The sequence below is a fragment of the Neoarius graeffei genome, chromosome 6, assembly GCF_027579695.1.
Source record: "Neoarius graeffei isolate fNeoGra1 chromosome 6, fNeoGra1.pri, whole genome shotgun sequence".
Lineage (NCBI taxonomy): Eukaryota > Metazoa > Chordata > Actinopteri > Siluriformes > Ariidae > Neoarius > Neoarius graeffei.
The window spans coordinates 42,297,807-42,312,050 of NC_083574.1; the positions used below are offsets into that span (position 1 = coordinate 42,297,807).

At 44.1% G+C, this 14,244-nt stretch overlaps 1 protein-coding gene across 3 annotated transcripts in view; it reads right to left on the reverse strand.

The window, feature by feature from the left end:
• Positions 1-14,244, reverse strand: part of fgd4a (FYVE, RhoGEF and PH domain containing 4a) — a 178,736-nt gene that overhangs the window by 34,339 nt on the left and 130,153 nt on the right. For all 3 annotated transcript variants that reach the window (XM_060923681.1, XM_060923682.1, XM_060923683.1), the window contains 2 exons: positions 12,907-13,063; positions 3,910-4,276 (listed from right to left, as the gene is read on the reverse strand). In XM_060923681.1, the coding sequence (XP_060779664.1) occupies positions 3,910-4,276; positions 12,907-13,063 (524 nt within the window). The remainder of the gene's footprint in view (positions 1-3,909; positions 4,277-12,906; positions 13,064-14,244) is intronic.

Genomic DNA, 14,244 nt, shown 5'->3' on the forward strand with positions numbered 1-14,244 from the left:
TGAAAGGTGCAGCAGACACAAAGTACTTTGTATTTATTAAATGTGGGAAATGCGCTCAGTATAATATATGGATTCATCAGAAAAATACATACGTGCATTTATCATTTTGAAAAAACCCCAGCCGACTGATCTGGCACGTTTTAATTATACAACAGTAATTACATAAATAACGGTGTGGCGGAGTAGTGTCCGAAAGCGTTTTTTTATTTTATTTTATTTTTACCAATGAGCTCACTATATAGTCCTCCATATAAAATTCCCTAGATAGTGAGTAGGGAGTAGTGAGTGAGTGAGTGATTTTGGACTTCACAGGGACGCTGTCATGCTGGAAGAGGTTTGGGCCTGTTGGTTCCAGTGAAGAGAAATCTTAATACTACGACATACAAAGAGACAGTATAGAAGCTAGTTATTTTTAATCGCATTATCATCACCATTCAGGATGGACGGGCTCCCGTTTGCATCTGGTTCCTCTTGAGGTTTCCTTCCTCATGTCGTCTGAGGGGTTTTTTCTTTGCCATTGTCGCCACAGGCTTGCTCATTGGGGATAAAATTAGTTCATGTTTAAAGTCTTAAAATTTTCTGTAAAGCTGCTTTGCGACAATGTCTGTTGTTAAAAGCGCGATACAAATAAACTCGACGACATTGTAGACAATTGCGTGCTTCCAACTTTGTGATGTGATGGTCAGATGTCCACATACTTTTGGACATGTAGTGAAAAACAGAGGAAAAGAAAGGTAGAAAGAGTAGCTTTCAAGAAACTGCAAGGTGGTGATCGAGTACCTTGCTAGTGATCATCTCATCTCATTATCTCTAGCCGCTTTATCCTGTTCTACAGGGTCGCAGGCAAGCTGGAGCCTATCCCAGCTGACTACGGGCGAAAGGCGGGGTGAGCAATTCCAGCGTTATGGACGTGACACTTGAACTCAAAATGGCAACAAATGACCCAGTGCATGTTTTATTGTCTCCCAGTATTTAAACAGGTGTTGCATATTTTAAGGCTGTACCATACTGGAGAAGTGATAGAACAAGAACAATTCCCATAGTACATCTAGGGCATGCCAGAAAATGCCAATAAAAGATGCGTTATGGATGTGACAGAAAAAGTATCACTTTTCTTGGGTGACTGTACGTTTTTGTCAAACTCTGTGAAATTGTAAACCTAATGTCGAAATGGAGATATCCATTTGATAGAGGGGTCCAAGGTGAATATTAAAAAATCTTTGTTTAAAATATTTTGTATTTCATGCAGAGTTTCGGAAGGAAAAGTCAGCGTTATGGATGTGACGAAATTCCATTATGGATGTGACGCGGTACACCCTGGACAAGTCGCCAGGTCATCACAGGGCTGACACAGACAACCATTCACACTCACATTCACACCTACGGTCAATTTAGAGTCACCAGTTAACCTAACCTGCATGTCTTTGGACTGTGGGGGAAACCGGAGCACCCGGAGGAAACCCACGCGGACACGGGGAGAACATGCAAACTCCACACAGAAAGGCCCTCGCCGGCCACGGGGCTCGAACCCGGACCTTCTTGCTGTGAGGTGACAGCGCTAACCACTACACCACCGTGCCGCCTGCTAGTGATCAATAAGTAGATAAAGTGCATTCATGTAACCTTCACCTCATGGTTGGACATATAGCGCTTTCTTTACTACAGCTCAGCAGTCGAGTAAATTATCATTACATCTATTTAAAACACAAAACAAAAAAAAAACCTCTAAATAATCCATGTACTGTACAATAACATGTTTCATAGTTCTTTATATTTCCTAGGAGACTACTCAAGTGACTCTGAAACATCTCCACACCACTGTTCTGTAAATACGCATGAAAACAAAACTCATGAATGCACCCATCTCCTCCTGCCATCTCAAAGCCTAGTTTCTTTGACTGATGGGTTCCTGATCTTTGCGCCTAGTCAGCATTTCATCACAGCCCCCTACATTTTCAGGCTGAACCGTTCTTTTCCCTCCATCTCTTCGACGCTGATTTCATCAGAGTAACACACTCGGGTTTTATTTTCCCTCGTGCAAATACGCAGAAATTCACACATTTTGTGCACACGCTGTGCAGTGCAAACAGCATATTTATTATGGGGCATCTTTAACTGGAGTTAAAATATTATTATTATTGAAAGAAAAATGCCAACTAGTTAATAAACTGAGTAAACTAGCTTGCATCAAAACTGTCAGAACACCACAAGCCACAATTTGTGGTCGTCACCATTAAAGGAAACGATCACTGAAAACTAACCGAATTCTAGTCACCATATCAGTTCTAGGACAGTGTTTCTGTAATGTGTCTAAAGTGGAATAAACAGAGAAAATGCGTAATTTATATTGAACTCTTTTGTTCAACCGGTGCAGCCGTCGTGACGTCAGAGTTGCTTCCCGTGAGCTAGTAGAGAGCCATGCCATGCCAATCCCGGCGGACAAGTTGACCGACCAGGACCGTTTTTACAACCAAATGCAGTGCAATACGGCATTATCGTCACAGAACACAAAAGATAATACAACAATATGAGAGAAAAAAAAAAAGTCACAAGCAAAATCACCACAGTAGACCATACGGTAAGCAAACGGTGGGATCTCCCCTGGATCCGGCTTCAGCAACTTCTACATCAATCCCACAGCCTCATTTTGACTTTTCACGGTATCTGGTCGAGAATACGCCGTGCGCATTTTGGCTGCCGCTTCTCACGGGAAAGGAGCTTTTCCTTTTGTGTGTGTAGGTTGAGGTTTGTTTTTTGTCCACTAGCTGTGGTGTAGCTCCAGACCCAGTTCTGGCGTCGGTTCCCTTCAGGCCTCGGTGCACCGTAGGTGATGCCTGTGCTCCTCGCTATGGACTGCAGTGAGCACATTGCTCTTTTTAACATCAGGGTTGTCCAGCATTCTGTGCAGCGCTGCTTCGTGCAGTGTTCCAAGCGATATTGCCCAGTGGTGTCATGGTCGCTGAGCAGGTGGTGTGGAATTTATCTTCGTGCACCTGGTGGGACTGTGGTAGCTACGCCATTGGAATTACATCCTGACCCTCTTTTGGTGGACTTATTTTTTTTAATTCTCCTAATTGTAAAGTGACCTTGGGTGTGAGAAAGGCACTGTATAAATTGAACTATTATTATTACAGTGCACATGAATATGGTGGCGTACATGTATTTTGACCGATGCCCAAACTTGGCCACTTTTAAATGTGAAAATCAACAACATCCTTTCAGAATTACTCCAACTTGGTGCTACTTTGAATTACATGTCAGAGTGCTTAATTACAAGGAAATTCGTATTTTACGATTCATTTACTTTAACGTTAGCCAAGTTAGTTCTCCTCTAACAATCATTCCATCAGATGGTGACTGGTTCATAAACAGAACATCATAATCTCAGTTGAATCCAGAACTACTGAGAAAATCAGTTCTCTCAGTGCTGTCCATCCATCCCATCCATCCCATCCATCCATCCATGAAATGGTGACCCTATTTAGACACGATTGCTAGAACATAACGTAAGTGCTAGATTATTCACAACATACACAAAGCAGGAAATAAAAAAAAAAATAGTACCAGAGATTATTAAAAAACAAAAACTGCATATGTAACTCTACTACATTGCTCAGAAGCATCATAGGAGGTAAAGAAGCTTCTGTAGAAGAGCTGACTGTCTCTTTCTGATGAAGGCTCTATAGTTAGCACCAGCTTGGCAACTCGGTGGAGATCGCACAGCACCAGTAGGCAAGACGTGTCAGATAAGTGAGTCGGTCTTTGCCCTGGTGCGACACTGAAAATGCACCAAGCTAAACAACTCACAGCTCTCAGTCTCTTGCTGTCACACACACACGCTATATTAAGAATATGACAAATACAGCTGCCCATATTAAATCTCTCATGTACATATATCACATTACTCACCTTGTGTTCCGTGCCCCCGTCATCCACACTGGTCTCGTTCTCTGCCTCTGTCCTCCTGCTCTCGTCCTTTTTCTTAGGCATCTCGAGGACACTCGGAGACGTGTCTGTGACCCCGTCCACACTTTGCTCCACCATATCTCCATTCAGCAGCGCTTCGCCATCTGGCTTTGCAGCTCTGCTGTCATCGCCCTTTCTGTCCATCTGACCTAACACTCCATTGGTAGAGGGCATGTGCTCATGGCTGGTGCTGCTGTCCTGACTGTGCTCTTTAGTATCCGTCGCTTTCTGGCAACTCCTGTGTACCGGACTGCCCTTAGCAGGCTTGGCTGCGTGTTTCTGAGGAGAGCCGTCCCTCCTGTCTGTGTGGCTGTGTGTAAAAGAAAGACACAGAGTAGGCAGGTAGGTAGATCGTTCAATTTCTTTCTGCTAATCAGTAAAAAGCCTCTCGTTTCTGCAGAGCTCCAGCGAGAAAGCGAGCGAGAGGGAGCAGGTATGAAAATGTGAGTGTGCAAGTTAAAAATACTCCACTCTAGCTGCACAAACTTCCTCTATCATGTAGGGCAGTGCGTTGTGTATATGTCTGTAACTGCGCATGCGAGTTTCAGTGGTTGCGGAGGATGTGCGAGCATGCAGGTCAGGGGAGGTAGAGAGAGAGAGAAAAAAAAGGGAAGAAGAGGATGGGAGGAACAGGCAAAGGAAAAGAGGGGCTAGGTTGCAGAGGTACAGCCACGCCGTGTCCCGTGAGATAGCCTGCTGCCCTACTTCAGAGCGCGTGCCAAGATTACACACACACTCCTTGACAGAGTGATACTACAGTTTGCACAAGTTTTAAAAATGATCTACCCACAGGTTCTGCAGTGCACGTGGAAAGAAAGAAAAAAAAAACCCAGATCAAAAAAAGACATGATCCAAATTAGGATTCTGCTTTCTATAGTCTTCCAGACAAAAAAGAAACCAGGGCCAGAACAGCACGTGCGCGCACACACATCCTGCAGGCCCTCCAGCTGTTTCCCAGATTGTGGCCCACCTGCAGACAGCCCTTTCCTGTACAGGGTGGATAGCAGGACCTCAGGGTGGTGCGTTCGGTACACCACACCACGACACTGTACAATTCTTACAATCAGCTATTTAGTTTAAAAAAAAAAAAATCTGGGCAAAGAAAAATGAGATGATCTTGACCATCTCATCTCATCTCATTATCTCTAGCCGCTTTATCCTTCTACAGGGTCGCAGGCAAGCTGGAGCCTATCCCAGCTGACTACGGGCGAAAGGCGGGGTACACCCTGGACAAGTCGCCAGGTCATCACAGGGCTGACACATAGACACAGACAACCATTCACACTCACATTCACACCTACGGTCAATTTAGAGTCACCAGTTAACCTAACCTGCATGTCTTTGGACTGTGGGGGAAACCGGAGCACCCGGAGGAAACCCACGCGGACACGGGGAGAACATGCAAACTCCGCACAGAAAGGCCCTCGCCGGCCACGGGGCTCGAACCCGGACCTTCTTGCTGTGAGGCGACGGCGCTAACCACTACACCACCGTGCCGCCCCTTACGAGACTTTTTTTTATTATTATTAGACAGAAATATAGCTCATGTTGCTGAGAAACCAGGAAGTGCAAAGTCATGAACACTCTCCAATGGTGGAAAAACTTGTTAAATAAAGGATAAATTGTTAATTGTGTAAAAAAAAATAAAAAAAAAGATATATAAATTGTTAAAAGTGTTAAATAAAAATTAAATAAAAGAGAGAGTCTCCTTGCAGAAAGCGTCATTGCATCAACAATCTATTTTTCTTCGTAAATTAAAAAAACAACGCTATTCTTTAACCGGTTTATTATTAGGCTTAGATTATAAGGAGCATCTACCATACAAGTCACGGCCAATTACTGTTACTATAGAAACGCTAACATTCAAATGAGTTGATCTAAACCTGAGATTTGCTGTGCAGCTAGAACTAATGTCCAGAAAATCAACTCTTATACTTCTTTTCATGATCAACGAGTTGAAATGCATGCAGCCTGTTATAACGACATCGTCTAATCAGGATTCACAAACTCTTAAAAACGCCCCTTAGACCAACCATCAGCTCCTGCTAATGCCATTACAACACATTTTCAATGTCTGTCTCAAGGACAGACAGGAACTTGAGTGTAGCGACACAATCAGAGCCTGACTCCTACACAAAACGTAAAAAGAATGACGTCATTAGACCTGAAAACACAAACAGGATGTACGTGTGTGTGTGTGTGTGCGCGTGCATATTTATAGAGGTAGAAATCAGCATTTATGGCTTGTCGTGGGTGGCAAGATTATTCCATAAGACACTGCTACTTCAAGCCAGTGCCCACTTCTGAGAAAACAATCTGTAGTGAAGAACCAGTGATCAAAGCTTTAATAACAGAGGAATTCAATTTAATTTTAAAAATGAGGATGAGAGAAAGAGATTTGCATTTTGAAGAGGTCAGGGACCCGTTTAAACTGTACAATACAATCTCACACACACACTTTTCCTAATCTGAACATAATCTAAAAGCTATTCTCGTATTATTCTACCCACATTCACTGGATATGAGCAGTCGCGTGCTCTGATTGGCTACTCTACTACTAGGATATCAGCTCATATACCGTGAGTAGAGAAAAACAAAATGGCGGAGCGTGTTGCTGAACCAACCACGGATGACATAAAAACTACTCGAAAACAAAACCCCAAAAATACAAAAAATTTATTTGATGCTAAGAATGTTTTTTTCCCCCCCAATTATGCATTTTTCACAAATTGCTCCCGTCATTTCGCCGGTTTGTTTACATTCTAAGCGGAAATTATTTTGTCGGACGTTTTGTATAAAGTTTTTACTTATCGAATTTGCAAAAAAAATAATGCTCCGTTTCTCAAAATCTAGTGAAGGTGGATAGAATAAAACAGTTATTCCACCCACTCAATCTCGTCGTACATGGCTTATAGCTGACTCGTCGGCCATCACCTCATGCATGACTTGATTTCATGGAATAACTGTTAATTAGCATCATTAGTTAAATGTGTACATCATTATCATAGCAATTTATTAGCACCATAGTGTTTTATTCCTGAACTTTCCACAGACAGAAAACATTACATCCAAGTTGACATCATTTATAGACCTGCTTGTCAAAGTTCAGACTGTAACTCAAACAACACAACATAAAATAATACTTTTGCTAATAATAGGTTGAAAAACAAAATCCCAGACCCCATGTCTACACTCCATCTCCACAGACCTCCAAACGCCTGCTTTAAACCCCATTAATAGTACTGTCCTACACACTTGTGTTTCCACAGTCTTAGTCTTTCACAGCCTTCGTCTCTCTCTCTCGGCACGGTGGTGTAGTGGTTAGCACGGCCGCCTCACAGCAAGAAGGTTCTGGGTTCGAGCCCCGTGGCCGGCGAGGGGCTTTCTGTGTGGAGTTTGCATGTTCTCCCCGTGTCTGTGTGGGTTTCCTCTGGGTGCTCCGGTTTCCCCCACAGTTCAAAGACATGCAGTTAGGTTGACGTGGGGCGGCCTTGGGCTGAAGTGCCCTTGAGCAAAGTACCTGAGCCCTGACTGCTCCCCGGGCGCTCTGGTGTGGCTGCCCACTGCTCTGGCTGTGTGTTCTCACTGCTTCAGATGGGTTAAATGCAGAGGATGAATTTCACTGTGCTTGAAGTGTGCATGTGACAAATAAAGGTTTTTTCTTCTTCTTGCACACACACACACACACACTCGTATCTAACATTCTGTTCCAACATGCTACTTGTAATATTACCCACGAGTCAATCTCATCTCATCTCATTATCTGTAGCCGCTTTATCCTGTTCTACAGGGTCGCAGGCAAGCTGGAGCCTATCCCAGCTGACTACGGGCGAAAGGCGGGGTACACCCTGGACAAGTCGCCAGCTCATCACAGGGCTGACACATAGACACAGACAACCATTCACACTCACATTCACACCTACGGTCAATTTAGAGTCACCACTTAACCTAACCTGCATGTCTTTGGACTGTGGGGGAAACCGGAGCATCCGGAGGAAACCCACGCGGACACGGGGAGAACATGCAAACTCCGCACAGAAAGGCCCTCGCCGGTCACGGGGCTCGAACCCGGACCTTCTTGCTGTGAGGCGACAGTGCTAACCACTACACCACCGTGCCGCCCCACGAGTCAATCTGCCTCTGTAAATGTAAACCAACATTTAAAATTACGACAGCCTAGCGCACCATATCTGATTGAAAAACTCACAAGACTAGGATATATAAAGTAAAATAATAAACTGAGGCATAAAACACACTTGGCTATAATTTATTTGCTAAAGCCCACCAGTAGGGTGCAGTCTAGCATCACTAAACCGTATCCGAGTGAGCCACAGCATATAAAACAGAAGCAAATAGTAAAAATGTTTTCTTACCAGTGTAGCCTTCATCATAAAATATAATACAACTTCGTAATTCTAGAAGAACTTGCTCATCTTGCTCATTCGAAATCTCATTTCTTCTGTTTGTTCTCAATACCACTCTTGAGAAGCCCTTTCTAGCAACTGGAAGTCACCCAACTTCTACTTTCTGATCAAGTCTTCCCGTACAACCTTGAAACTGACGGTAAAGATTTTCACTTTCAACCTCATTTTTCGTTACACAATTAAGGATGTATTACAACAGTAGGTTGCTCTTCCTTAATGGGGATGTTCAGGTTAGTGAAGAATTGGTGCTCGTTAACTTTTAAAACGTTTCTGCTTGAATGGGAAAAAAAAAACATGACTAAATGGAGAGTAATAATATGGCTGGTCATGTAACACTCATTTGTATCCAAGTGAAAAGCTGGTGAACAAGCAATAACCAAATTACATACTCAATGCTATACAAATATTCCAGGCATGGAACACGAGCCTGACTCGAGGGTTTGCGTGTTCAGTCATCAGCTCACAAATCTACAGGATTCTCACCATACATAAATTTCATCAGCTCCATATGGCTGAAATGTTGGCACAGGCGGCTTTTGAGCCAGATGAAGTGGATGAACAAAGACGAAAGATTTTATTCTCGCCACATTCACTGGATATGAGCAGTCATGCGCTCCGATTGGCTACTCCACTACTAGGATATCAGCTCATATACCGTGAGTAGAGAACAACAGAATGGCGGCGTGTGTTGCTGAACCAACCGAGGACGAAATAAAAACTACTTGAAAACAAAACCCCCCAAAATACAAAAAAGCAACAAAATATGGAATGAAAGTATTTGATGATAAAAACGCATTTTTTATTTTCAAGAATTATTATTAGAGCATTTTTCACAAATTGCTACTGTCATTTCGCCGGTTTGTTTACATTCCAAGTGGAAATTATTGTGTCAGACATTTTGTATCAAGTTTTTATTTATCGAATTTGCAAAAAATTAAAATAAAAATGCTCCGTTTCTCAAAATGCAGTGAATGTGGATAGAATAAAATGGTTATTCCACTCAATCTTGTCGTACACGGCATTGGCAATATTTCCGTTTGAGAGTACGCCGTGCGCATTCTGGCTGCCGCTTCTCACCGGAGCTTTTTATTTTATTTTCCATTTGTTTTTCTTTTTTGTGTAGTTTGATGTTGGTTTTTAGTTTTTGCTGGAGTGTTTTGTCTGCCGAGTGTTTTGTTTGGTGTAGCGCCGGACCCAGTTTTGGGCGTCGGTTCTCTCCAGGCCTTAGTTCGCCGTGGGTGATGCCTGTGCTCCGCGCTATGGACTACAGTGAGCTTGTTGCTCTTTTAACGTTGTGATAGTCCAGCGCTCTGTGTGGTGGCGCTTTTGTGCTTGGCGCGGTTTTCCGAGTGATGTTGCTCGGTGGTGTCACGGTGGCTGTGCAGGTGGTTTGGGACATACCAGCGCTCTGCGTGGCGGTGCTTCTGTGCTTGCTTTGTGGATCCATGGCGCAGTGTTCCAGGCGGTGTTGCCATATGGCATCGTGATGGGTGTGGGACTTATTTTCGTGGGCCTTTTGGTGGGACTGTGGCTGCTACACTACTGGAATGACATCCTGACCTTTTGGTGGACCCCCCCCCATAATTGTAACGCGACCTTGGGTATGAGGAAGGTGCTATATAAATTTAACTGATGATGATGAAGGCGGCACGGTGGTGTAGTGGTTAGCACTGTCGCCTCACAGCAAGAAGGTCCTGGGTTCAAGCCCAGTGGCCAGCAAGGGCCTTTCTGTGTGGAGTTTGCATGTTCTCCCCGCATCCGGGTGCTCCGGTTTCCCCCACAGTCCAAAGACATGCAGGTTAGGTTAACTGGTGGCTCTAAATTGACCGTAGGTGTGAATGTGATTGGTTGTTTGTCTCTTTGTCAGCTCTGCGATAACCTGGCGACTCGTCCAGGGTGTACCCTGCCTCTTGCCCATAATCAGCTGGGATAGGCTCCAGCTTGCCTGCGACCCTGTAGACCAGGATAAGCGGCTACAGATAATGGATGGATGGAGTGATGATATTATTATTCATCTCATTATCTGTAGCCGCTTTATCCTGTTCTACAGGGTCGCAGGCAAGCTGGAGCCTATCCCAGCTGACTACGGGCGAAAGGCGGGGTACACCCTGGACAAGTCGTCAGGTCATCACAGGGCTGATATTATTATTATTATTATTATTATTATTAATAATGGGCGGCGCGGTGGTGTAGTGGTTAGCGCTGTCGCCTCACAGCAAGAAGGTCCTGGGTTCGAGCCCCGGGGCTGGCGAGGGCCTTTCTGTGTGGAGTTTGCATGTTCTCCCCGTGTCCGCGTGGGTTTCCTCCGGGTGCTCCGGTTTCCCCCACAGTCCAAAGACATGCAGGTTAGGTTAACTGGTGACTCTAAATTGACCGTAGGTGTGAATGGTTGTCTGTGTCTATGTGTCAGCCCTGTGATGACCTGGCGACTTGTCCAGGGTGTACCCCGCCTTTCGCCCGTAGTCAGCTGGGATAGGCTCCAGCTTGCCTGCGACCCTGTAGAAGGATAAAGCGGCTAGAGATAATGAGATGAGATTATTACTAATAATAATAATAATAATAAGAAGAAGGCTTATAGCCGACAAGGTGCGTCAGCTCATGTATGACTCAAATTCGTGAAATAATTGTTAAATATCCCACATCAAAAAAATTCCCGTGCAGGGATTGGCTCACATGACATAAAATAGCTCCACCACTGATTAAGCAGTGTATCCTGTGACGTCAAAAATTTTGAAAAAAATGGACATGGTACGAGTCAGTCATGGTATATCCTGGATATACCATGAACTGAGGTCACAATTTCAAGCTATACAGCCGACTTGAGTCACAGCTGTGGCTCCGCGACCATTTGTATGTGTAGATCTATGTATCATGATCATGCCTAGCGAGGCAGGAGAAATCATAGTACATTGCACACGCGCGGGCCGAAGGTCGCTCTGACGTAAACAAACATGGCTGCCTCCAGAGAGTTTATGCCGAGATTCAAATGGTGACACTTCGTTTGGAATTTTTTGATGAGGGATATAAATCTAATATACCATGCACCGAGAGGCTCCGGTTGAAATTATGGATTGTCTGAGGTGACTGGCGTAGTAATATTTTCTTCAGGGCTGCCAGTCACCTCAGACAATCCATAATTTCAACCGGAGCCTTTCAGTGCGTGGTATATCAGATTACTATCAAATATTAAGAGATTGTATTTCATCACTAGAACAAGGAATCTGAAGTGTTTTGCAGCCAGGGACGCCCCCAACTCAGATATTAGACATAGGCTTATACACATGTAAATCATATTCAGGTTATTTATTGGCACTACAGGACTTTTTCCTCCTCAGTTACCCACGGACAGAACACATTACATCCAAGTGATCATTATTTACAGACCTGCTGGTTAGGGATCAAGTTAGTGAGGTCTGAATACCACAGGTGGACAGTAACGAAGTACATTTACTTGAGTACTGTACTTAAGTACACTTTTTGAGTATCTGTACTTTACTTGAGTATTTTTTTTGGAAACTTATGACTTTAACTTCACTACATTTGAAAGACAAATATCGTACTTTTTACTCCACTACATTTCTATCAAGGTCCTTGTTACTATGAAGCAGCTTTGAAAGTGGATGTTTTTTTCCTTTTCTTTTCTAAAACGTGATTGGGTTTTTTCACAGGTGACACTGAGACAGCCGATCAGTAATCATTAGGGTCACGTCACGTCCATAGACTGGATAAAATCAAGTTCAATGATTTCTCAGCAGCTTTATTTAACACGACCAGTTGATGGCAGAATGGAAGGAGGCGGTTCTTCAGGGGAATGCACGCTAGGGTGGTTCATAAAATTGACTTTCACCAAATTTTGCCAGATCGCTTTTTGCCTTGTTCCAATTTATATTCTAAGCATCTGTACCAAAAATGGAGTCAAAAAATGGAGTTCGAGCCCTGTGGCCGGCGAGGGCCTTTCTGTGTGGAGTTTGCATGTTCTCCTCGTGTCCGCGTGGGTTTCCTCCGGGTGCTCCGGTTTCCCCCACAGTCCAAAGACATGCAGGTTAGGTTAACTGGTGACTCTAAATTGAGCGTAGGTGTGAATGTGAGTGTGAATGGTTGTCTGTGTCTATGTGTCAGCCCTGTGATGACCTGGCGACTTGTCCAGGGTGTACCCCACCTTTCACCCGTAGTCAGCTGGGATAGGCTCCAGCTTGCCTGCGACCCTGTAGAACAGGACAAAGCGGCTAGAGATAATGAGATGAGAGATGAGTTCCACTACTGGGACAAAATACAAAAAAAAAAAAAAAAAAAAAAAATTACAGACTGCCTGGTTTAGGAGGCTTTTGTGAACTACTACATCAGAGGATATGAAAACGCAAGTGCCAAGTAACACAAAGTGCTTCGCTTTAACATCAAGGGCTTAATTATCTTGTTTATCAGTCTAACAGCATTCCAGAAGCAACAAAGACCAGGAAGAAGCCACCAAGCAGAAAAGCCTCTAGTTGTCCTGCTGGCTGCCGCTTTGCGTGTGTACCTGTTTTCCTCAAAGCGGCTGATAAGATCAGACACTCTGCCTTTTCCTCCTCCTCCTTCTCCTCGCTCCTCCATCCTGGAGCTAAAGGGTGAGCTCCTGCTCAGCGGTTTATACAGCTCGGTCACTGGACGCTGGAGGTGTGCTGGTTTAGGAGGCACTACAGTGCAGGACCAGAGAAACACACAGATCATATAGTTCATTTCCACCACTAAAACTCAAAGCGGGATTAGAAAGTACCCCCATCCCAAAATGCCAAGCATCTCACGCGTTACTGTATTCGACTATCCTTAGCAGCACGGAAAGTGAGAAACAGAGCTGTATTGACTTTAGCGCTTATCTGTACTCACCTTGTGCATTTTAAACTCAAATTAAATTTGGTCACTTGTCTGCGGGTTATCAAAACAGGATGGCCACTTCCTATCTTAAAGCACGGTCCCACAATACCGATAACTATAAGCAAAATCAGTCCCCTGCAGTTTATGTGGTTACTGATATCTATAGCCCAGGCCTGGGTTTATCCGTATCATTATTGAGGAGATTGCTTCTGGAGTGATTGGACCTGATCTGATAGAACATCGGACCAATCAGGTAATTTTGACATTGTCTGAGCATGTGCTATTTTTCCCTGGGCATCTTTGTACATCCTTGTTGCATCATGAAGGTCACGCAATACGGATTCATGGAAAATTAAAAAATATATATATAAAATACAAAAGCACGGATCTTTTATTCACGGATATGTGAATATTTTCCGTGAAATATCAATAGTAAATTAATAAAGTAAACATATAAATGCAGGTAAGATATTTTAATTATGAACTTCAGCAGAGGCGGCACGGTGGTGTAGTGGTTAGCGCTGTCGCCTCACAGCAAGAAGGTCCGGGTTCGAGCCCCGGGGCCGGCGAGGGCCTTTCTGTGTGGAGTTTGCATGTTCTCCCCGTGTCCGCGTGGGTTTCCTCCGGGTGCTCCGGTTTCCCCCACAGTCCAAAGACATGCAGGTTAGGTTAACTGGTGACTCTAAATTGACCGTAGGTGTGAATGAGAGTGTGAATGGTTGTCTGTGTCTATGTGTCAGCCCTGTGATGACCTGGCGACTTGTCCAGGGTGTACCCCGCCTTTCGCCCGTAGTCAGCTGGGATAGGCTCCAGCTTGCCTGCGACCCTGTAGAACAGGATAAAGCAGCTAGAGATAATGAGATGAGATGAACTTCGGCAGTCCGAACATTTAATTGTTTTAGGCTTCTTAATTTTTTAATCAGTGATAAATCATCCATATGAAATCGGTAACTAATCTGCAATATACTGAAACGTCCGTGACCAAGCCGTAAATTATTAGTAT